At 52.9% G+C, this 24,741-nt stretch overlaps 1 protein-coding gene, 1 long non-coding RNA gene and 1 other non-coding gene across 8 annotated transcripts in view; 1 reads left to right on the top strand and 2 right to left on the bottom strand.

Annotated features, from left to right (window-relative positions):
* Positions 1 to 5,064: 5,064 nt before the first annotated feature.
* Positions 5,065 to 8,530, bottom strand: LOC141276469 (uncharacterized). Its single transcript, XR_012326040.1, has 2 exons — positions 7,185 to 8,530; positions 5,065 to 5,310 (listed from the first exon to the last, which is right to left on the bottom strand). It is a non-coding gene; the product is annotated as an uncharacterized lncRNA (long non-coding RNA).
* Positions 8,531 to 8,961: 431 nt separating this feature from the next.
* On the top strand, positions 8,962 to 9,064 carry LOC117308399 (U6 spliceosomal RNA). Its single transcript, XR_004522380.1, has one exon. It is a non-coding gene; the product is annotated as a U6 spliceosomal RNA (small nuclear RNA).
* Positions 9,065 to 9,708: 644 nt separating this feature from the next.
* GTF2IRD1 (GTF2I repeat domain containing 1) overlaps positions 9,709 to 24,741 on the bottom strand; it is a 112,318-nt gene continuing 97,285 nt past the window's right edge. For 2 of the 6 annotated variants that reach the window (XM_033838984.2, XM_073792025.1), the window contains exons 23-27: positions 18,724 to 18,801; positions 16,272 to 16,464; positions 14,109 to 14,146; positions 11,489 to 11,607; positions 9,998 to 10,404 (exon numbers count right to left, since the gene is read on the bottom strand). In XM_033838984.2, coding sequence (XP_033694875.1) covers positions 10,336 to 10,404; positions 11,489 to 11,607; positions 14,109 to 14,146; positions 16,272 to 16,464; positions 18,724 to 18,801 — 497 coding nt within the window. In that variant the 3' untranslated portion in view covers positions 9,998 to 10,335. Of the gene's footprint in view, positions 10,405 to 11,488; positions 11,608 to 14,108; positions 14,147 to 16,271; positions 16,465 to 18,723; positions 18,802 to 24,741 lie in introns of all 6 variants that reach the window. The other 4 variants (XM_033838988.2, XM_033838987.2, XM_033838985.2 and 1 more) reach the window with 4 other exon arrangements.

The raw sequence follows: 24,741 nt of genomic DNA, 5'->3' as shown, positions 1-24,741 counted from the left end.
GACCGCCAGGGAAGTCCCCCTCATCGTGGTTTTGATTTGCATTTCCCTAATGACTAATGATGTTAAGCATCTTTTCATTAATTGATTGGCCATTTGTATATCTTCTTTGGAGAAATATCCACTCAAGTTTTTTGCCCATTTTTTACTTCGGTTGTGTGTGTTTTCGTTCTTTCTTTTTTTTTTTTTTTGCCGTACGTGGGCCTCTCACTGTTGTGGACTCTCCCGTTGCGGAGCACAGGCTCCGGACGCGCTGGCTCAGCGGCCATGGCTCACGGGCCCAGCCACTCCGCAGCATGTGGGATCTTCCCGGACAGGGGCACGAACCCGTGTCCCCTGCATCGGCAGGCGGACTCTAAACCACTGTGCCACCAGGGAAGCCCGTGTGTGTTTTCCGTTGAGTTGTTGGAGTTCTTTACATTCTCCACAGAGCAACCAGAGTGAGTTCTGAAGAAGCATAAATTGGAGCGTGTTGCTCCCATGACTAAATAAAACTCTTTGGCAGTGGCCAGGACACTGCGGATGAAGTCTTGCTTCTCCAGCTGCATCCCATGGCTCTCTCCCCTTCACCCACCACTCGTCACCTCCACAGAAAGAAGTCCACTTCTTCCCCAGTCCCCAACTTAGGGCCCCCATACCCTGCTCCCTCTCTCTGGAGATGTTTGTCTTCCTCCTGTTCTTTGCTTGGCTGACTCCTACTGACCTTTAAAGACTCAATTTCATCCTCGTCTCTTCCCTGGCCGACCCCAGCCTTGGTTCCTACACCTTGTCCATTTCCTTCACAGCTCTGGTCTTGTAGTTACATGTCGGCTGTTGACTTGCTTCTTGTCCATCACAGGCAGGAGGCACGAGGTCTTGGCAAAGATGCTTCATGAGTGTTTGTTTCATCACTAAATAAGCCAATGAACTGTCACTCCAATGGGCTTATGACCTTTCGGGAGGATGCTTTCTGGTCCCTTTCACCTCCTGGTCCTGACAGCCAACTCAAGAGGTTCACAAATCTACTGAAGACACAGCAGGTAACTCCCCCAACCTCTGCAGTCCCTGCCCATTTTCCAGATTCACTTCAAGCCATTCTCTTCATTGGGATCCAGGGAACCAGGTGCTTAGGCCCTGAGGATGTCTGAGGTCTGGAGAGCAGGAAGTCCCTCAGGGGATGAGGCAAGAGTGTGAGCCTCCCAGAGTCCTTAGAAACACCTCCTCTGAAAGGAGGTGGGGGCAGTAGCAAAGCAGAGAGAGAGAAGGAAGGAGGCAGAAGCAAAGGGAGCAGAAGCAGCCTGGGGTACTCCCTGGAGGCCCAGTGGTTAGGACTCTGCACTTTCACTGCTGCAGGCATGGGCTCGATCCCTGGTCGGGGAACTAAGATCCTGCAAGCCGAGTGGCATGGCCAAAAAAAAAAAAAAAAAAGCAGCCTGCAGCTGCAGGGCTGACTGACAGCAGAGCAGGGCAAGCTCTTGGAGAAGGAGAAAGGGTCAGAGACCTCCCCCCCCAAAAAATGAGGCTTCAACAAACTACCGAATGGGAGAAAATATATGCAAATCACATAGCTGATAAGGGGTTAATATCCAAGATGTATAATGAACTCACACAACGCAAGAGCAAAAGGCAAACAATGGGCAGAGGAAGTAAGTCAGAAAGGGAAAGACAAATATCATATGATATCACTTATATGTGGCATCTAACAAAACAATGATACAAATGAACTTTTTTACAAAACAGAAACAGACTCACAGATCTCGAAATCAAACTTATGGTTACCAAAGGGGAAACATGGGGGGAAGTGATAAATTAGGAGATTGGGATTAACATAGACACAGTACTATATGTAAAATAGGCAACTAACAAGGACCTACTGTATAGCAGGGGGAACTCTACTCAATATTCTATAATAACCTATACGGGAAAAGAATCTGAAAAAGAATGGATATATATATATAACTGATTCACTTTGCTGTACACCTGAAACTAACACAACATTGTAAATCAACTATACTCCGGAAAAAAAAAAAAGGGGCAGAGGATCTCAATAGACACTTTCCCAAAGAAGAGGTACACATGGCCAATAGGTACATGAAAAGGTGCTCAAAATCACTGATCATCAGGGAAATGCAAATCAAAACCACAATGAGATACCACCTCACACCTGTTAGAACGGCTGTTATCAAAAAGACAACAAATAATAAATGCTGGCAAGGATGTGGAGAAAAGATAACCCTTGTGCACTGTTGGTGGGAATGTAAATTAGCATAGCGACTCTGGAAAACAGTATGGAGGTTCCTAAAAATTAGAAATAGAACTACCATATGATCCAGCAATTCCACTTTAGGGTATTTATTGGAAGGAAACAAAAACACTACCTTGAAAAGGTATCTGTACCTCTGTATTCACTACAGCATTATTTGCAATAGCCAAGACATGGGAGCAACCTAAGTGTCCCTGGATGGATGAATGGATAAAGAAGATATAGTCTGGGCTTCCCTGGTGGCGCAGTGGTTGAGAGTCCGCCTGCCGATGCAGGGGACACGGGTTTGTGCCCTGGTCCGGGAAGATCCCACATGCCGCGGAGCGGCTGGGCCCGTGAGCCATGGCTGCTGAGCCTGCACGTCCGGAGCCTGTGCTCCGCAACGGGAGAGGCCACAACAGTGAGAGGCCCGCGTACCGCAAAAAGAAAAAAAAAAAAAAAAAGATGTGGTCTATATATACCCACACAACAGAATATCACTCAGCCACAAAAAAGAATGAAATCTTGCCATTTGTGACAACATGGATGGACTTAGAGGGTATTACACTAAGTGAAGTAAATCAGAGAAAGACAAATACCATATGATTTCACTTATATGTGGAATCTAAAAAACAAAATAACAAATAAAACAACAAAAAACTGGGACTTCCCTGGTGGCACAGTGGTTATGAATCCGCCTGCCAATGCAAGGGACATGGGTTCGAGCCCTGGTCCGAGAAGATCCCACATGCTGCGGAGCAACTAAGCCTGTGCGCTGCAATTACTGAGCCTGTGCTCTAGAGCCCGCGAGCCACAACTACTGAGTCCTTGCACCTAGAACCCGTGCTCCGCAATAAGAGAGGCCCATGCGCCAAAACGAAGAGTAGCCCCCGCTCGCAGCAACTAGAGAAAGCCCATGCGTAGCAACAAAGACCAACGCAGCCAAAAATAAATTAAAAAAAATAAAAAATCCTTACAGATACAGATAGATTGGTAGTTGGCAGAGGCAGGGAGTGGAGGATGGGTGAAATGGGTGAAGGTGGTCCAAAAGTACAAACTCCCAGTTATAAAATAAATAAGTCATGGGGATGTAATGTACACCATGGTAGGGGGGGAAAATGAAAAAAACGAGAAATGAGACTTCAAGAGGAAGAGCAGATTTCCTGAGCAAGGAAGGCTTGTATCTCAGACTTCAGAGCAGGACGTCTGGAAGGCGACAGAGAAGAAAACGACATTCTTTTTGCTGGGGGATGTTTAGGAGATATTAGGAGCTAGTGTTTCAGGCTGTGTGTTCAATGAGCTCTTTTTTTTTTCAGGGGACAATAGCACATTGTGTGGAGTTTTCTGAGAGCACCTGCTGGGCCGGGACCGCCTGGGGAGGTGGCACAAGACAGGACCTTCCTGCTGGACCGCAGAGCAGGGCGCACCCTTGTGAAGCAAAGGAAAGGGGAAGGGCCAGCCAGGCTGAAAGCCGGGGCAGAGGCGTGGAGGTATGTTAGGCTCTAGAATGTTCTGAGAACAGTAAGGACATGGTTTGGCTGGAGCCCAAGGCACACTGGGAGATACAGAAGGAGTTGCTGGGGGCTGGGCCCCAGATGCCAGAGTGAGGCCGGAGGATTTCCTCCTGGGGCAGTGGGGTCCAGCAGAGCTGCGTGCTGGCAGGGCCGGGTGTGTTCAGAGCTGTGGCTGAGGATGGCTCCTCTCTGTGCCACTTTCTCAGATGCCAGTCCAACATCTGTGAGCCAAGCACTCTGCTACAATTGGGGATTATGACAACACCTCTAATTAACAGTTTTAAAAATATGTGTGCGTATGTGTATGAGTCTGTGTGAGTGTGTATACGTGAGATTGTATGTGTTTGTATTTCTCTAGTCCTTCCAGCTGTGGCCTCCTGTTAATATCCCTTTCCTGTGCACTAAGAGGAGTGTCTTAGCAACTTTTCTGGGCAAGCCTTGAACTGGTACCCATTCTTCCCTCCTCTTTTTTTTAAAAATAAATTTATTTATTTTTGGCTGCGTTGGGTCTTCATTGCTGCATGCAGGTTTTCTCTAGTTGTGGTGAGCGGGGGCTACTCTTCGTTGCGGTGCGTGGGTTTCTCGTTGCGGTGGCTTCTCTTGTTGCGCAGCGCGGGCTCTAGGCGCGTGGGCTTCAGTAGCTGTGGCTCGCGGGCTCTAAAGTGCAGGCTCAGTAGTTGTGGCGCGTGGGCTTAGTTGCTCTGCAGCATGTGGGATCTTCCCGGACTGGGGCACGAACCCGTGTCCCCTGCATTGGCAGACGGATTCTTAACCACTGCGCCACCAGGGAAGACCCCTCTTTTTAAATGTACCTCTGTTCTTCTTCAAACAAGGAGGAAACGAGACAAGAACTCCTCCCAGCTGGAGGTTGCCCACTGCTTTTCCACCCCTTGCCATGTACGCAGAGCGGGGAGGGGCAGCTGCATGCAGGATCTACCTTGGGGCAGCGCTTGGTGGCCTGAATCCTCTAAGTCAGGCAGCCCTAGCTTTGAATCCTGGCTTGGTGCTCAATTTTTCCTAGTTGTGTAACCCTGGATAATAACCCTTGATCTTTTTTGAACCTCAAATTCTTCATCTGTAAGAGGAAGAAAGAATATTTACCTTGCAGGGCTGTGAGGACTAACAGTGCACACAAAAGGTCTTACCTAATGGCTCTGGCATTTTAGACAATTAGTATATAGTGGTTATATTACTATTATCTGCAAAAGTGTAAGCCAGGTGGAGTGTTTTTCGTACCTCTTGTAGCACCTAGTGTTTATCCTGGCTCCCATTTCCTACATCTTAGGTGGACCATTTCAGGGACATTGATGTTGAAACATCAGGCTTCTGGAGTCTAAACGCTTGACCAGAAATCAAACAAGCAGGCTTTAATGGTGGAAAACAGGCAGAGGCACCTGTCCTGGTTCCCCGTAGATGGGAGGGTGATGGGGTGGGGGCAAGGTTACTGGAATCACTAGGAAGGAGGATCTAGGGTTAAAGGAAGGGAATTCCCTGGAGGTCCAGTGGTTTTAGGACTCGGTGCTTTCACTGCTGAGGGCTCGGGTTCGATCCCTGGTCGGGGAACTAAGATCCTGCAAGCTGAGTGGTGCAGCGAAAAAAAAAAAAAAAAAAATAGAGTTAAGGGAAGGCTCACTTTCTGCCCCCTGTGGAGATGAGTGCAGTAATAACATGGTTTTATTTTATTTTATTATTTATTTATTTTACAGTACGCGGGCCTCTCACTGTTGTGGCCTCTCCCGTCGCGGAGCACAGGCTCCGGACGCGCAGGCTCAGCGGCCATGGCTCACAGGCCCAGCCGCTCCGCGGCATGTGGGATCTTCCCAGACCGGGGCACGAACCCGTGTCCCCTGCATCAGCAGGCAGACTCTCAACCACTGCGCCACCAGGGAAGCCCAACATGGTTTGTTTTTTAAAAGGAGGTGAAATTTAAAAATCATGAGGTGGAGGGTATTTCTGCCTTAGACTGGATGGTTCAGAGAGGCCTCCGTGGAGGGGACATTTCAGTGAAAGGTAAAACAGGAAGGCGCTGCCACGTGAGTTGGGAAGAAGGAGAGGCCTCTTTGAGGAAATGAAAGAAGGACCCCCAACCCCATGTGACAGACGGGCAGTGCTGGGGAGACGGCCCAGGATATGAGATCAGGGGAGCACGGGGCAGAGGCCAGATCACTCAAAGAGAGTCTTTGGGTTGTTGGGGTCCTGTTTCAATCCACACACGTCAACCTCTACCCCCCTTCCCACTTCTGCGTCCTCCAAACTCGATCAACCAGAAACTCTGACACCAAGAGCTGCCCATCCTGCGACCACCAGCCTCCAGCTCTGCTCCTCCACTGTCTTCGTGCCTCAGTTTCCCCACCAAAAAATCCTTAATACTATTCTTCCTGAAGAGCCACTACATGAGGCTTCAAAGAGGTGCTACCATCCCTCTCCATCTTTTCTCTTCTTTCTCCTTCTCTGCCTGGCCCAGGTGGGAGGGAGCAGACCCTACACCTTGGAGGTCAGCAGCTGAGCCTTAATAAAGCTTTGACTCCTTACTTAAAAAGGTATCTAGAAGGGTTGTTGTGAAGCCCCTGCCAGTAGAGCTCAGGCTCACCCTCCTCCTTTTTTAGCAGAAGGGAAGCAGCTGGGCAGGTGAGGGAGGCTCCCTGCAGGGGAACAGGTGCATGAGAGCTGCTCCCCGCCCCCCTCCGGCCTCACCCTCGCTTTGTCCCTGCTCTGATTATTGCTTTATTACTGTTTTCAGTCAGATATAATTCCAGCATTTTCTATAATCTTGATCTTTTCATTGATACCAGATTTCTATACAAAGATTTGTATATAAAATGATTATGTACCCACCAGAATACATTCCCCAGCAATTAGAACGCCTAAGATGCAGCTCCCAACATGCTTCTGCACGTTCCTCATTTATTACTTTTGAAAGTGTTTTGTGATTTTTTTTTTTGGGTGCATGTGTTTACAAATCCAATAACAATTCTCATTTAGAGTTGCAAAACACGAAGCCAATTTTGAACCCAGACAGATGGCAGCTAAATGAAGTTTAATTAAAGAATGAGTGCTTTGAATCAAATCACTTTAAAAAGTACAGTACGCTGAGATTCTGGAGAGGTTGCATAAACAGCATCTGGCTCTCTTGCAGAAAGCAGGGGATGCTTGGGAGGACATACTCGGTAAGGCATCCCTCAGCGTATCTGGGGGTGCTGGCTGGGCACACTGGGCAAAGCGAGCAGGCGGGGTGGGGGGTGGAGGGGAGGTGGCCAGCGGCCCCCAAGCACATCCTCCGTACTCAACCCGGACACACCTCCCAAAGCCCGGAGCGCCCGGGACAGGAGGGGAAACGGACACAGGTCACCTCTTGGTTCAAAAGCTTTGACTTGACGGGAGGGGTTCCGCCTTAATGCTTTTATGAAATGAAGTCCGGCAACAAGGCGCGAAGGTTTGCTGCACCAACCTACCTATTTGCACACGTCCGAAAGATGACAGATGCAGACACTCTGCAGTCCGCAGCGCTGGTGTTCCGGGGTTCCAGCGCCCTTCCCCGGGGCTCCCCGCCTCTCCGCGCAGTCGGCGGCGGCACCGTCTCGGGCACGCGGAGCCCCGCCCTCCCGGGGCCGGAGCCACTTCCGGCTCTGGCCGCAGATCTGAGCCCGGGGGCGGGGCGACCCTGGTCGGTCTAGACAACCGGGAGGCGCCAGCTGGGGTGCGGGGGCGCCAGGTGGACCCGAGTCCCAGGCCAGCCAGGCCGCGAGGAAGCCGGTGCCAGGCTGCAGCCGCTCACTGCTCTGTGGCTGACGTGGAGAAGAAAGGGGACAGATCGGTGGGATGAGAGGCAGAGGAGGGGGACAGACCGGGAGCGCCAAGAAGTTGGCACTCAGTGCTGCGGGGGAGGGAAAGCAGTGGGGTTTTTTAATCCAGGGAGAGATAGGATGAGATGGGGGAAGGCTGGGTGGCAAGAGAAGGGGGCTTGAAGGCAAGGTGGCAGCTGCAACGATGTCCTTGATCTCCTAGGCAGTTTATGCCTTGCGGGGGGTGGTCAGTAGAGGGGGTCGCCCCTCCCCCTGATCCTGGAGATTACAAGGCCAGCTGGGCCCAGGGCCAGGGGCCTGAGGATGGAGTGGAGAGCCCTGGCAGGTCCTGGGGCCACTGGCATGTGGCAGAAAGAGGACAAGTTTGGGTGGGGCATACCCAGCTCGTGGTTCCGGCTTCTTGCGTCTTTCTAGGAGGAAGCAGAGTCTGGAAGGCTGGGACAGGGCCTTCCCTCCCAGCTCTGGGCACCGGGCTAACCCAGAGGGCTGGCAGAAGCTCCTGAACCGTTTGGATCCTGTACTTAGCTGATTCAGGACTCAGTTCCTCCAAGCTGCAGGCTTCCTGCTGGACCTTGGCTGGACCCCGTGGTCACCCTGACTCCTCTACGCCCCAGCACTTGCATCCAATTGACCTCCAAGTCCTGTTGGCTGCCCTCCCTGTTATTCTCCACCTGGCTCAAACCCTGCCAGCTCTCGCTGGAACAACTACAAGAGCCTCCCACATGGCCTCCAGCTTCTCTCTCCTCTGAAGTTTCCTGGCTGCTGGAAGTGGACCCTTCCAAAATGCAGATCTGGTCTTGGTTCTCCCCTGGTACTCCGTGCTGTGGCTCTCACCACCATACCCCATCACCTTTACCCGGCCCACAAGGTCTTCCACCAGGGCCAGGGAGAACAGGATGCAACGTGCAAGGCTGGGCCAGCAGAACCCAGGCTGCATTTCTGCCCCCGCCCACCTCTCGATCACAGCACCATGTGCAGGCAGCAGCCTGCTGGGAACACACCCACCTATCCGTCACACTTCCAGCCGCTCTCCTTGAGTCCTCTGCTCCAGCGACTCCTTGTTCCTGGAATTTCCAGGTTCTCAGTCCGGGCCTCCCTGCCTTTGCACGTGCGGCTCTCCCCCCTTTGTGCCACCGTCCTGCGCCAGCCCTCCCCGCTTTGTCCCACCAACTCCTAATGTGCTTCTAGGACCATTTCCTGATTCTGCGCTAGGTAAGGGCGCCCTGCCTTCCCCACCAGGACTGAATGAGCGGCCACTGGGTGCCAGGCCTGGACTACCGCCAGGCCCTTTTGACTTGTCTTTCTGCCTCCGGTCTCATCCTTTCCTTCACCTTTCCACCTGCCACCAAAGAGGTCTTTCTGAGAAGCAGCTGTGACCCATCACTCTGCTTCAGTACCCAGAACTCTGTCAAAAACCCACCCCAGGTGCTGGCTTCGGCAGCAGCTACACTAAAATCGGAACGATACAGAGATTAGCATGGCCCCTGGGCAAGGACGACACGCAAATTTGTGAAGCATTCCATATTTTTAAGAGAAAAACAAATACCGTATGCTAACACATATGTATGGAATCTTAAAAAAATAAAAAAAAATGGTTCTGAAGAACCTAGGGGCAGGACAGGAATAAAGACGCAGACGTAGAGAATGGACTTGAGGACACGGGGAGGGGGAAGGTAAGCTGGGATGAAGTGAGAGAGTGGCATGGACATATATACGCTAGCAAATGTAAAATAGCTAGCTAGTGGGAAGCAGCCGCATTGCACAGGGAGATGAGCTCCGTGCTTTGTGACCACCTAGAGGGGTGGGATAGGGAGGGTGGGAGGGTGGGAGGGAGATGCAAGAGGGAGGAGATATGGGGATATATGTACATGTATAGCTGTTCACTTTGTCGTACAGCAGAAACTAACACACCATTGCAAAGCAATTATACTCCAATAAAGATGTTAAAAGAAAAACACACACAAAAAAACCCACCCCAGCCCTCCAGGCCCAACCCAAAGCCCCTTCGCCAAGATGCCTTCCCTCCAGCTATGAAGATTCCATACTTGCTGATCATACTTGACTTAAATATATATATATATATATATATATATATATATTTATTTATTTATTTATTTATTTATTTGGTTGCATCAGGTCTTAGTTGCAACAGGCAGGCTCCTTAGTTGCAGCTCACTGGCTCCTTTGTTGCGGCATGTGGGCTTCTTAGTTGTGGCATGTGGGACCTAGTTCCTGGACCAGGGGTCAAACCCAGGCCCCCTGCATTGGGAGCTCGGAATCTTAATCGCTGTGCCACCAGGGAAGTCCCCATACTTGACTTTTCTGACTTCACCTGAGTTACTGGGGCAAGGGCAAGACGGCCCCTTACCACACTGAACGCTCCCTGAGGCCAGGGGGGTCAGCCTAGCACTTTGCCTTCCGTGGTGCCGCATCCTGAGGTCATGTGACCCCAGCAGCAGCCAAATGAGTGAAGTCTGTACCCAGGGCCTCGCGGTCAGGGCCACCGCCTCTGCTTTGGCAAGGACGGAGGGCCCGGGCAGGCCACCTGAGCTGGGTTTCCTGACCTCGTTCCAGTGATAGCTGCAGCCACAAATTCCAAGAGAGAACACGCAACAGGAACAAAGGCAATGGTTTTTTTTTTTTTTTTTTTACTTATTTAAAAAGGCCTTGCCGGCAGGAATATAGTGTAAAAATCATTGGAAAAACTAAAAGGCATCGATACATATCCGAATATACACTTTGTACATAAATTACATTTCCTTTAGTCTTTCTGAGTGAGGTCCTGATTCAGCACTGAGGTCTAGTAATTCAGAGGTCCCGGGAGCTGCACGTTCAGGCCGGCATAGTCCACCATGTACATTGGCCATTGCTAGAAAGAGGGGGACAGAGAGCCCGGGTTAGGACTCCGGGTGACGTGGAGAGCATACCAGAACACTCAGCGCTGCTTTCTGAAGGGCTTCCTCAGATGCTATTTATTTTGAGGCCATGGAATGCCCAGAGACGGGACGTGACCTGTCTAAGGTCACGCAGTTCACCAGTGGCCATGGGGCCTGGGCTGGAGTCTTCTGACCTATTCCCACCTGTGTCCCGGGGGCTAGCCATGTGAGCAGACATGTGGGGAGGGAATTGGGGATTGGCTCAGAACTGCTGGTCACCACCATCAACTCAGCCCCCTCCAGGCCTCAGGCCCCAAAGCAGCTGTCCTGTCTCTCTGGGTGGTGCAAGGGGCTAGGGACCCTCTGTGAGCACCCTGGCAGGAACAGAGGCAAAGCCTGAGCTTCGGGGTTTAGCAGGAAGGGGTCCAAGGATAAACAAATCCTAAAGTCATTTTCAACTGTCTTCCAATTTTCTCCCCATTGGGACTCAGGATTTCAAAGCTAATATTTTGAAATCAGAAAGAACCCTCAAGTGTGTGCCCTTAATGAGGTTTTCCTCGTAGATGGGAGAGAAGAATCCAGCCACATGGCTGAACAGGTGGAGCTTTGGAGGTGGGGTCTCCATCCACCACTGACCAGCCATGAGGCCACAGAGTCATGCGGCCTCTGACCCTGGTTTTCCTTGTCTACGTAACTGCAGGGAACACCTCACAGGGCTGTGGCTCAGAGCATGTGATGTGAGCGCAGAGATTCGTCTAGCATCTGATTGCCCCGGGAACCCAGGAGTCTGCTTGAGGTCCTGCCGAGTGGGGGGTCAGGTCCCTTCCCTCTCCTCGGCCTCAGTTTGCCCATCTGCACAGTGGGGGTGTGAACTCCTTCCCCGGGCGCCTGTGGGCACCTGATGAGAGGGGGGTGGACTGTCTCATGGGTAGGGCAGGCAGATGTGTCTGCAGACTCTACTCAGTGCCCAGCATCTCCCCGCACCCCAGACCCACGCTCCGGAGTAGACGAGCCTGCCCGAGTGCCGGCTGAAAGCCAGAGAGAAGAGCAGTCAGGTCCAGGTCTGTGCAACTTTACCACGAGTGAGATCTGGTTGGTGGATGCCACTGACTCCGGGTTAGAGGAGGAGGAAGACGAGATGGAATTCCCTTCGGAGACCCGCTTTCTCTTGCGCTTGGGGATGCTGCTGTCTTTGGCTGGTAGGAGAAAGGGTTGCTGACGCCAGGTGCCAGGGCCACTGTGTCTTGGCCTCCTGACCCCCCACGGAGAAGGCCTTGCTCTCTGGTTTGAAGTCCCCCTCTCAGCACTCAAGGCTCCCGGCCCACCAGCGGCTGAGGCCCATCTCTCCGGCCTCCTTCCCTAAGCAGCCCCGCGCCCCACTCGCCCACCTTCCTGCTCCCGTTCACCTGTCTGCTTTGCTAACGATAGAGCCTCCTCCCCCGGGTGGGTCTCCCCAGCAGGTTTCCTTATACCCTCCTCAGACCATGTAGCCTGCGGGCTCCCGGCCTCCCCAGAACTCCCAGACTCTGAGCCACACAGACTTAAGTCTTAAGGGGAGTCACTTAGTGGCCAACGAGCCTTCATTCTGTCACAAGTAAAATGTAAGATCCTGCAGGCTTGCTGGGAGAGTCACATGAGCTAATGTGCCTGGTCCCCAGTAAATCGTCAGAAACTGAGAATTGGTATCAGTATTGTTGCTACTGTTACCGCTGATGTGTGACGACCCAGATCTGATTTGCTGTGAATGATGACAGGTCACAGGTACTAGTAGACAGGCAGTGTCCCAATGGAAAGAAACCCTGGTTTAGAGCCAGAAGTCCTAAGTGCAAACTCCACTGCTGCCACCTACTAGCTGTGTGACCCTGGTAAATTGATTAACCTCTCTGAGCCAAAAGGGGACAACTGTGATATGAGACTCAAAGGAGATTATGTGTATGAAAGAGCCTAGTACCAAGCCCAGCACACAGCAGGACTAGCAGGGGTCGTGTTGCTGCTGAATTCAATTCATGTGAATATGTAAGACTTATCAAAAAGATGTGCAGCTGTATATTGGGGAATTCCCTGGTGGTCCAGTGGTTAGGACTCTGCACTTCCACCGCAGGGGACCGGGTTCCATCCCTGGTCGGGGAACTAAGATCCCCGAATTCTCAAGGCCAAAAAAAAAAAAAAAACAAAAAACGATTTGCTGCTGTGTGATGCACAGGTGGGGACTGGGCTCGACTGAGTGGGTGGACAGGTGACTGACACAGCCCACCAGAAGGGTCTTAATGACACAGCATGAGGGCAGGCTGGGCCCAGGGGGCAATTGTTCATTCAGCTGCTGAAGCAAAACCAGAGCCTGGCATCTGGGATGTGGTGTAAAGACCCCGGGAAACAGGAGGCTCTGGAGGCAGGAGGAGCCCAGGTTGCGAGCCAGGGAGGAGGAGTTTTTGTAGGAGGCTTCACATGCCAACAAGTCAGAGGCGCTGGCCCAGGGCTGTGGACCTTAAAGATGGCCACGGCGGGGGGTGGATGTAAGTGACAGCATCCAGTCTCTGATCATTTGTCCCAAACTCTCCTCCCTGAGGCCTCCATGGAGCCTTCTGCGTGTCTGCCTTTGACTTGGGAGCAGCTCCCAAACCTAGTCACCTCCCTACCATGAGTGCCTAGTGCCGTGCCCGTGGCATCAGCACATGCTAGAAGGAGGTGGCTGCTGGTTGCCTGTGCCACCCCAGGCTGGGGTGTCCCAGGGGAACTGGGACCATCTGGAGTTGGGCCATCTTGGGTCTCAGGCCGGGGTGGGGCCACCTCGCTGAATTCCATCACTGTCCCCGTTAAGCAGCCACGCTGGGGCCTGCAGTCCACGGCGGCCTGTGGTTCAGATGGATGGTCCGGACACCAGGTTCTAGGCGGCCGCCAACTCACTATATGGCCTTGGCAAGTCCCTTCCCCTCCCTGGGCCTCAGTTTCCCAGAGGTACCATGAGAGGTGGGACGAGATGGGTGTTTCTTAATCAGAGGTGCACCTCCCAATCCCCAGGGCTCCATCCTCTCGAGCTCTGTGGCACGCCTGCTTAATCAGAATCCCAGAGTTTCCCAGGTTCTTGCGCCCTGAGAGGTTCCAGAAGACCAGGGTCTGGTGCAGGTGCTGCCCTGCAAATGCAGGCAGAATCTAGGGGGCCCAGCCAGCCTCCGGCAGCGCCTGCCTGCCTCACCCCTGCCGACCCCAGTCACCCCTCCTCCCCTCCCCAGGTGACTTCCGCCATCCTACCTGACGCCCCCTCTTGCTGGTTCCAGCCTGTCCCTCACCCTCTCTAGCAGATCTGACACCCTCTCTAGCTGATCCTCTCTAGCTGATCTGGCCCTCTGTGGCAGGGCCTCTCTGAAGGGTGCCTGCAGGCTTCCTGTCCTTCCAGCACCTGGGGATACTGGCGCTGCAGAGGGAGGTCTCAGGCTCCCTGGGGAGGTACTGGGCAGGGGGACTACACTTCCCTCTATTGCGTGCCACTTGGCCCAGATCTGTCCATAGACTCTGGTCCCTGAGAGGCAGAAGGGTGGGCTTTTTTTTTTTTTTTTTCCCCAGCCACACCGCGTGGCTTGTGGGATCTCAGTTCCCTGACCAGGGATTGAACCCGTGCCCCCTGTAGTGGAAGCTCAGAGTCCTAACCACTGGACTGCCAGGGATTTCCCAAGGATGGCCTCTTTAGCCTCTGACTTACCTGGCACCTTGGCATCATTGCAGATTTCTGCAAAAGGCCTGAAAAAGAGAAAGATGAGGTGGCAGTTAGAAAATGAGGTTTCCCCTCCTCCTTCTCACCTGCTCCCTGAGTCTGGGCGACATCTCTCGTGAGATGACATGAGATGAGATGCCGCCACTGCTGGAACATTAGCCAGGTAAGACCCGGATGAAAACGGTCAGCATCCCCGCCCAGAGCAGGCGCGTGATCGCCAGTCTCGGGACCTGGTTTCCTCTAGAGAGCGAGGGTGTCATCTGACCAAGTAATCAAAAGTGTGTGCCTAGATTTGTGTAAATGGATATTTGAGACAGTAGTGTATCTTAATATATCTTTTACTTTTTATTTTATTGATTATTTTACTTGCAGTGTTATTATATGAACCACCCCCCACAAATCAGACGTAACCTAAATGTCCATCAGTAGAGGACATTATGGTCCATCTAAACAGTCGTTAAAGGGAGTTATCATGGAAATGGATAATGGTCAAATACACGCAAGATAGCCAGCGAGGAAACAGCAAGTTTTACTTACTGTCTACAGATAAATACTGTTTGATCTCAGTTTCATTTTTCAAAATATATATCTAACAGGCATTAAAAGAGAAGTGGAAACAGCAAGTTTTACTTACTGTCTACAGATAAATACTGTTTGATCTCAGTTTCATTTTTCAAAATATATATCTAACAGGCATTAAAAGAGAAGTGGAAACGTTGAAGGAAAACCCCAGAATGTCTTTGGTGGTTCTCTGTGGAACGTATGCCTACAGGGTGTGGGGTGGGCATTTTCTCCTATTTTCCAGAAGTTACTTCAGGGAGTGGACTGTAGTTGGGAAGGAAGGGAAACCTCTACTTTTCATTTGAGACCCCTCTGAATAATTTGATTTTTTTGACACATGCAAATACTATTTTAATTTTAAAACATGGAGTATAAAATTGAAAAGAAAATATGGGTAGAGGAAAAACTAAGAAAGAAATGCACCATCAGGGACTTCCCTGGTGGTCCAGCGGTTAAGACTCTGTGCTCCTGATGCAAGGGACCCGGGTTCGATCCCTGGTCAAGGAACTAGATCCCACATGCCGCAACTAAAGATCCTGCATGCCGCAACGAAGACCCGGTGCAGCCAATAAATAAATAAATAAATATTATTAAAAAAAAAAAAAGCACCACCAGTGTTAACTCTGAACAGGAGTGTTATGGGTTATCTTCCTCGTTTTTTCTACTTTTTGTATTTTCCCAAGTTTGCTGTGTGTATTGTTTCTAAATCAGAAAATAATCAAATAAACTACAATATTTTTAAAAAAACACTATAAGGATATATAGTAAAATACAGACAGTGGTTGTCTCTGGGGGTACTGAATTACTGTTATTTTCTAAATACAGTAAAATGGGTAAACATGAGGGGAATAGTAAAAAAAAAAAAAAAAAAATCAAATTTAATTAAAATCCAAAAAGTAAACCAACACCCATGAATGCTGAGGCCTGTGTTTCAGTTGAAAGGGGTTGTAATCAGGACATCCGGGGCTACAGACTGAATGCTAGTGTCCCCGAAAAGTTCAAATGTTGAAACCTAATCCCCAATGTGATGGTATTTGTTGGTGGGGTCTTTGGGAGGTGATTAGGTCAGGAGGGTGGAGCCCTCGAGAACAGGATTAGTGCCCTTATTAGAGGCCCCAGATTGCTCCCTTGTCCCTTCCACCATGTGAGGACACAGTGAAAAGAGGGCCATCTGTGAACCAGGAAGAGCCTCACCAGATGCCAAATCTGCTGGCACCTTGATCTTGGACTTCCCAGCCTCCAGAATGGTGAGAAATAAACTTCTTTTGTTTAAGCTACCCGGTCTGTGGTATTTTGTTACAGCAGCCCGAATGGACTAAGCTACCTGGGTCTAGAGCCCAGCTGACCCACTGTGACTTACACTGTCCCTTTCCTCACCAGTTTCCTGATCTTTAAGATGAGAGTGTTAAGCTAGTCCATCTCCTGGATTCTGTGCAAGTGAAAGGTCCCTCTCTCTCCTTTTCTCTCTGTCTCTCTCTCTGACTCCTGGCTGGGCCTGCTTTGGGCGTTCCCCTCCCAGATCCAAGCAGCACCCTCTCCCATGGCCCCCACCACCCTGCCCACCCGGACGCAGGTGCTGGGGGCACTCACTGGAGCTGGTTGATGATGACCATGCGGACGTGCTCCCGGGCCTTCAGGATCTTCTCCAGCCGGTGTATGTCATATGTGTTGGGGTTCCGGAAAGGGATGTCATCGGGCAGGCCTGTGACCTCGACAGCATCTGGGCTGTCCCGAATCAGTTTGTAAGGGACGAGCACAGGCCGGTTCAGGCCCAGGGCCTCACCTAGAGGGCACAGGGAGTCAGGGAAGATGTCCCCTGTCAAAGCCAAGCTCTGTGGGGAACGGCTGGGACCCAGCACAGCCCCACTCGGTAGCCACCGCACCACTGAGAGTTTATAAGTCAACACACACACCACTTTTTTTTTTTATCCAATTAGCAAAACTAAAAATCCAGGAGGGGTGGGGGTGGGAAAGAGTGGGAGCTTGGGATTAGCAAATACAAACTAGTATATACAGGATGAATAAACAACAAGGTCCTACTGTATAGCACAGGGAACTATATTCAATACCCTGTGATAAACCAGAATGGAAAAGAATATGAAAAAGAATATATATAACTGAGTCACTTTGCTGTATAGCAGAAATAATACAACATTGTAAATCAACTATACTTCAATAAAATTTAAAAAAAAATCCATCAAATTCCCTGGCAGTTCAGTGGTCAGACTCCATGCTACCACTGAAGAGGGCATGGGTTTGATCCCTGGTCAGGGAACTAAGATTCCGCATGCCTCCAGGCTCACCACCCCCCCCAAAAAAATTCAATATCCAACACTGGCAATGAAACAGGTACTTTCACACATGCCCAGTGCAATGATTTGTTACGTGTGCACGCCTGGACCTGACAAATGAGGACCTGATGCTGCTAAAAATCCACTCCAATTGTGTTAGAAAACATAAAAGTCCTTACTTAGGTATTTGTGGCTGAAATGACGGGATGTCTTAGATTTGTTTCAAAGTACTAAACCTATCAAAGTGTGCCTGTGGAAAGAGATGAACTAAGATTGGCAAAATGTTGGTAAGCACAGAAGCCAGGTTTGAGTTACATGGTGGGTCATTTTGTCATTCTCTCTGCTTTTGTATATGTTTGAAAACTGATTCCAAAATAAAAAGTGAAAAAGACACCACAAACCACCAGCAGAGCTGCTTCCTGTTACTCTCAAAATGAAACCCCAACTCGGAGTCCTGGCCTGCCCACCTCTCCCCACCCCGTCATCAGGACATCTTCCCACTCCAGGCCCTCCTGACTTCTCGCTGCTCCCCAGTCACCGAGCTGTTCCCTCTGCCTGGCAAGCTTCCTTCTAATGTCTGTCCCCTCCTGACATTCAAGTTCTGGCTAAAACATCCCTTCTTCCAAGGAGCTTTCTTTCTTTCTTTTTTTTTCAATTAATTAATTAATTAAGTTTATTTTTGGCTGTGTTGGGTCTTCGTTGCTGAGCGTGGGCTTTCTCTAGTTGTGGCGAGTGGGGGCTACTCTTCGTTGGGGTGCGCGGGTTTCTCATTGCAGTGGCTTCTCTTTTTGCGGAGCATGGGCTTTAGGCACGCGGGCTTCAGTAGTTGTGGCACTCAGGCTCAGTAGTTGTGGCACGCGGGCTCAGGAGTTGTGGCTCACGGGCTCTAGAGCGCAGGCTCAGTAGTTGTGGTGCACAGGCTTAGTTGCTCCGCGGCATGTGGGATCTTCCCGGACCAGGGCTTGAACCCGTGTCCCCTACACTGGCAGGTGGATTCTTAACCACTGCGCCACCAGGGAAGTCCCCAAGGAGCTTTCTGGTTCACCGATCCAGACAGGCCACGGCTACCCTGTCTCACCCTTATCACACTTCTACATTTTCCTGTTTTCCTTTGTTACTCTCTGAAATTCTTTCTTTTTTTTTTAACTGTCTTTCTCTGCTACAATACAAAGTGGAGCCAATACTACTAAATTCATCACGAACAAAATGTATATAGAGCACCTAGTGCAGCCTGGCACCCAGTAATCTAGAAAATGCTCCATCAGTGGTAACCGTATTATCAACTGCACCATCCTGGGTTCCGCCCTGGCACCTGGATGCCTTCTGCACAGGACCTGGCACCTTTCATATATTCCACGGCCAGTTCCCTCCCGACACTGAGCCCCTGGACGGCGGGATCAGATGCCTTCCTCTGGAATCTCAGGGCTGAGTGTGTGTTGGGCAGACAAGCGTCTGCGTGAACAAGCACTTGGCCGTGGGGCACGGCCTCTGCCACACAGCCCAGCCCTAGAGAAACAGAAATGCTGACCATAGCCATCCCTACTGTGTGCATCACAGATCAGGGTTTTTTCCCCTTTCTTGGATGGGGAGAAAGAGGGATCAGCTCCCATCAGTCTCGGACAGGGCAACTATGTCCCCAGGGAGCGGACAGGCCAGCTGGGGGCAACTGGAGGCCAGGCTGGCTGCAGAGGGAGGGGCGCCTCCAAGGAAGGCTGCCCCCCAGGCCCTGCCCTCCCCTGCCACGCACTGACCGTATTTCTCGTTGAAGAGCTCCTTCACCTGCTCCCGGAGGATCACCTTCTCCCCAAGTCTGTTGGCATCATCTTCATCTACAAGAGGAAGATGAGGGGTCATGAGGGTTGGCACGGTCTCGGTCACTGGACTTACTCCTTCTCCCCCATGGCGGCCCAGACCCTCACCTGCCGGCGCAGACTCTCCAGGGCCCGCCCACTCCCCTGCAGCCTGTTTCTGGCCTCAGCCGTCTGTCTGTACATCCATCCACCCGCCCCACATTCTCTGAACACCTTCCCCCCGTACAGGCCCCATGTCAGGCATGGAGCACCCCGAGGAGAGGGAGGATGTGAGCCTCCTCCCAGGAACTCACAGCCTGGCAAGGGTGGCGCCCAGAAATGCGACGGGGGACACCTCCGAGGAGACGTGGGGCATGAATCGGGGTGCCTACCCCGTCCGTGCAAGTCTGGGGAGGCCCCCTGGGAGAGCAGGATGTTCAAGTGGTCTCTTGGAAGGCAGGTAGGGGTCTGTGATGAGTGGGGTGCGGGTGGGAAAAGACAGCAGGTGTAGGACTGGCCCATGTGTGGGCACTGAAGGGAGAAAGGTCACAATGTGCTGGATGCGGCTAAAGCCCGGGCCGGTGCCGGGGAGGGGGCAGTAATGGGTCCAGCAGTGTGTGCCCGCCTGACTGAGCTGGGCTCTCAGAACTCACCCTGGTTGCCTTGCAGACCAAGAGCCCCAGGCCTGTGACCAGGGAGACAGGCATGCTTTGGGGGTGTAGGGGCTGCACACCCTTCCGGCCTAGCGTCCAGGGCAGCCCTCCACGGGCACTTTCTGCTTGAACCCCGTGCTCCCCTCACTCCTCTCCTTGGCCTAGAAGAGCAGGAGGGGGGGTCAGTGGAGCCCCCCAGGGACAGGGCCGGGCTGGGTGGGAGTGGCTGGCATGGTGAAGGTCCGGGCTGCGGGGCTGGTGCCCTGGGCTGGGGAGCGAGCTGGAGTTCCAGGAAGGGCCCGGGCACCCTCGCACAGTAACCACGGGGCTGGGCCTCTGGGGTGGGGAGCCGGCAGGGAGCCAGGGCCTGGGAGGTGAGGGGCAGAGCAGACAGAATGGGTCTGTGAAGAAAAACAGCTCCTGTGTTAATCTGGAAAATCTCACAGAACTCGGTTCCATTTAGGAAGCCAAGGGCTCTGTGCCACCCAGACTGTCTGCTGCCCCCGCCTGCCCTTCACACCCCGTCCAGCAGGCCCAGCCCTCTCCCTGCACCAGCGCCAGGGAGGGGCCTCCACTCCCAGTCCAGGGCCGCCCCTCAGGGCAGAGAGCTTCCCGCACTGCCTGGTGCCTCCTCCCCCTTCACCTGCTGTCCCTGGTCTGGTCCTGTTCTTGCCAGCGCTCCTGACTCTGGAACCTAGATCTGCTGTATCTCAGAGTTCCTGAATCTCTCTCTTCAGCCACGGCCTACCAGCCACCTGGGTGCCCACGAGACACTGCAAATGTCAGGCATCCCAGATAACACCCTCCCTCCTGCATCCCCATCTTGGGGAGTGATGGCTCCCCTCGGCCACACCCCAAACTCAGCACCCCCTGGAGCCCTCCATCTTCCCATACGCCCCAACATGGCCCTTCCAAATGGTTTTCACGACCCTGGATGTGGCGAGAATCAACCTGACCCTCCTCCAGGTCAGCAGACAACTAGGACCGAACGTTGGGCCCCAGGGCCACTTAAGAGCCTGCAGAGAGGTGGAGGACACTCTCTATCCAGCTAACCCCCTGCCACCAGGGATTGCTCTGGTGGCCGGCATTCTGCACAGGCACGGCAGCACCACACAGGCCAGGGAAAGATCAGCCTGGATCCACCCAACGAGCGCTTGGATGCTCTGCTGGCAGCTTTCCCAGATGCGGTCATGGTCACTGCTCACCACAGCCGAGGACACAAAGGTTCAGAGAGGTTAAGTAACCTGCCCAAGGTCACATAGCCGCTAAGTGCCAGGAATACTCTGTCTGACTCAAAAGTCCTCGTCTTTCACGCTACCATGCACTCTGGGTTTCCTGAAGTCTCAGTTTCCCATCTGTAGAAAGAAGGGTTGATCTTTAAGGTGTTTCCTCTAAATCTCTTGTTCCATCAGCTCATAGTTCCCCGCCTCTGTCTCCTCTCAAGCCCAGGGCAGGGCCGGACTCAGTCGGTACATGACAAAAAGCCTTCTGGATTAAAAGACAGCACCTCAAAGCAAACCCACCAGCTCAGGTCCCCGTAGTTGCTGGACATGGCCGTCACCTGTGCACCTCTCTGGGAGCGCAGGACTCACTCACCAACCCCACCTCCCCCTGCAGGCTCCTGCTGCACCACTGCCAGTGGGTGGAGAGAGATAAAGACAGGGCAGGCCTGGGCTGCACACTGCCCTCGCCTTTTGAGAGGCAACGCCAGGCCTCAAAGGGCCACGCCACGTCACCTCTCAGCATTTCAGCTCACTGTCTTGACACAGTATTCGTCTTGGACAAATATTTCACGAGCACCGTCCCATCTGGATGCAGTGCTGCCGTTGGGCATTTAGCAGAGTACAGAACACAGCCCCAGACGAGGCAGGGGACAGTGGGGAACACTCGGTGACCCACTGGGCTTGATAACTGTCAGTGCATGGCTTGTGGAAACATGGGGTGGGGGTGGGGACGACTCCAACCCAGCCAGGGATCAAGGAGGGCTTCCCAGAGGAGGTGACACCCATGCCACCCAAGGCCCCGTGGGACGCAGATTTATCTGCACGTTGGGGCTGCAGGCATCCCGCGGGTGCTCAACACATGTTAGGGGACATGGAAAATGTCCCCTCCCCTATGTCCTGTCTGATCTGCCGGGGAGAGCACCCCCAAACCAGGCTGCAGTTGACAGGCAGGGGTGACACCACATCACAGGGCAGCCAGCACGAAGAGCACACAGGTCAGTCCCAGGCAGCAAACTGTGGCCGCAGTTAAATGTCAGGAAAGTGGGACCTGAGTTGCCTGAGGGACGCTGGTGGCACCGGGAGGTGTCCTGAATGCCTCTGGAGTGTGGTGGGAGTTTAGGGGCCTTTTTCCGTAATACCAAGAATAATCACAGCTGCTGAGTGGACCAAGCACGTCCCATGTGCAGACTGTCAGGCCCACGACGCGCGTTACCACTGGATCCTCCCAGCTCAGTGTCGGGCCTCTGAGAGGATGCCCACGTTTCCCCACAGCTGCTCCTGGCTTCTCCCCGACCTCTTTGTTTTTACTTAATTTGGAGGAAGGGGGTTCCATTTTTCTTAGAGGACTAGTTTTTGAATGAAATAGGCCAGGTTAGCCTCTGGCGGGGGCTGGAGGGGAGAGAGGCGCTGGTCCTCCGTGTACTCAGAGGCAACCCCTCAGGTGGTGAGGGCAAAGGAGTGACGCAGTTGCTGGGAGGCTGAACCTGAACCCCAGGTGAAGAGGCCCTCCCTGTGTTCCTGCTTGAGCCCCAGCCCTCCAGCTCCATGCAGGGGGGAGGGCTGAACACGCTTGTGTCGGGGGGCCTCGGAGGTGCCCAGGACAGAGCTGGTCTCCTGTGACGTGAATCATGGCCACTCTCCTCAGCTGGCCCCTGGCTGAGCCCTGGCGAGCCCCGGTGTGGAGGAGGAAGCCCACACATCCTGCTAGCCTGCACCTCCAGCCAAGTGCGCCTGTTGGCAGGCTGCGGGCGGCTCACAGGACTCCTTCCTGACAGAGCCAGGCTCCTGCCACCACCGTCACACACCCACCGTCTGGAGAGGGGGTGGCCAGGCCTGGGGTCACCAGGGACCTCCCCAAGGATGGCTGTGGGCAGCGGCTGTCCTAGCCTAGGCTGGGGTGGGACGGTCCCGGCAGCCATCACCTCTGAGTCTGGTCTGCTTGTGGGCGAAACTAGGATCAGGAAACATGAGAACATGGGGAGGGGGGTGAGGCACAGTCACTGGGGCCCCGTGGGGCCTCGGCTGTACACCCAGTGGTCTTTCCCGGGCTCTGAGGTGCAGCCCTGTTGCCAGGAGTTAAGACCACACTCTCTGAAGCCTGACTGCCTGGTTTCAAATCTTGGCTCTGTTATTAGCTCGTGACCTTAGGCAACCACTGGATTTCCTCGTCTGGCAAGTAGCAACAGGGCTTCCCCGGTGGCGCAGTGGTTGAGAGTCCGGCTGCCAAGGGGACACGGGTTCGAGCCCTGGTCCGGGAAGATCCCACATGCCGCAGAGCGGCTGCACCTGTGCACCACAGCTGCTGAGCCTGTGCTCTGGAGCCCGTGAGCCACAACTACTGAGCCCTCGTGCCACAACTACTGAAGCCCGTGTGCCTAGAGCCCGTGCTCCGCAACGGGGAGGCCGCCACAGTGAGAAGCCCGCTCAGCACAATGAAGAGTAGCCCCCAATCGCCGCAACTAGAGAAAGCCCGTGTGCAGCAGCGAAGACCCAACGCAGCCAAAAATTAAAAACAAAAAACACCTTAAAAAAAAAATTAGCAACAATGACCACATGGAGCTGCCGTGAGGATGAGGTGAGGACGTTATGTCCGTGCCTGGCACGGTCCACGGTCTAGTTATTACTCTTCTTCTCTGGGGGGGGGGGTCCTGCCTGAGCTTCTCTGAACCCAGGTTGGTTGTAAGGACACCAACGGTTGCAAACATTTCAGAATGTTCTCCATTTGGAAACGTCACAGGGCTCCATGCGGAGTGTGGTGTGCCCTCAATGTACCTGCTTGAATGCCTGTAGACAGTGGGGAGAAAGGGGGTCCTCAGGGCCAGTGACAGGGAAGTTCCCTGGCCCAGCAGGTTGCAAGGCAATCTTGACTGTAACCCTAAGGCTGTGTGGTATGTGGAAAAGCACTCAACCTCCGTGATCCTCAGTTTCCACATCCCTCAAATGGGAATCCTGGCCTGTTGGGAGGGATCTAGTGATACGGTGCATAAAAACATTTAAGGTCTTACGCCATCAGTGTCAAGTTAGCATTGATGTTATTACCAGATCAGTGCCTCAGTTATCTTGTGTAGTCTCAGGAAACAAAATCTTCCATACGAAACTCTTCCAGATGATGGAGGTTTGTTCTCTTAAGTCCCTGGGTTTTTGCTTTACTCATGTGGGGGAGACCATTTTCTAAAACTCATCAAGTACCCCTCTCTTATTAAGCACATGGTTGGGGGTAGATGGAGGTCACCCTCATGACCTGACCCCAGTGCTGTCCAGAAAGTGCTGTTGAACTTGCCCTGGCTGCAGTGACCTGTCCCCCACTGCCCCAGCCTGGCATTTCTCCTGCCTTTTGCTGCTGTTTCCAGTTTTCTGGTCTCCTCTCTCTCACTACTGTCTATCTCACTACTGTGGCTCTCATCTTGTTGTTTCTAATCTGCTGTCTGTTAGCCTGAGGATTAACTGAATTTTGCCTGGGGAAAGAAAGCAACCAAGCTTACTAAACCCCAGCCATGCTATGTACACAGTTTTAGGCCAGTCAGCTCGGGGTGATGCCTGGGGTGGCCTCACAGCCCTCTCCCGGGCAAAGTACACGAGCCCTAAGCAGCCTGGCCTTTCTGCGCCTACTCTGAGGCCCCCAGCTCAGGCTGATGACTGTGTGCTGACAGTCACCATCTAAAAGCAGCAAGGAATGCTGCTCAGAGGGAGAGACCGGATCTCGGGGGAAGAGCGGAGTAACTATGCCTCCTCAACCCTCTCGAAGCAGCCTCTCCTCTCTGCCAGGCTTCGGCTGGGCGATCCAGGCAGAAAGCAGACCTGGGCGGGCCTGGCTCTCAAGAGAGCAGAGGGTGGATATCCACAGGCACCCCACCTGGGCAGAACAGCTGCCTTGTGCAGGAAGCAGGGGCCGCTCAGGTGGGGGACGAGCCAAGGCCCTCTCTGGGACCCTGCGACTTGCACGATACTTCCCTTTCCCGGCACCAGACCTTTGCCAGGATAAAAGGGTAAAACTCAGTTCATCGCTTAACCCCTTCCATGATCTGTATTTAGGGGCAGCAGGAATTCTGGGGTTTTTTTTGGCCAGGCTGCGCGGCTTGTGGCATCTTAGTTCCCCGACCAGG

This window comes from Tursiops truncatus, chromosome 15 (assembly GCF_011762595.2).
Source record: "Tursiops truncatus isolate mTurTru1 chromosome 15, mTurTru1.mat.Y, whole genome shotgun sequence".
Lineage (NCBI taxonomy): Eukaryota > Metazoa > Chordata > Mammalia > Artiodactyla > Delphinidae > Tursiops > Tursiops truncatus.
The sequence above is the reverse complement of the archived record's forward strand: the minus strand, read 5'-3'. Positions and strand labels throughout refer to the sequence as shown.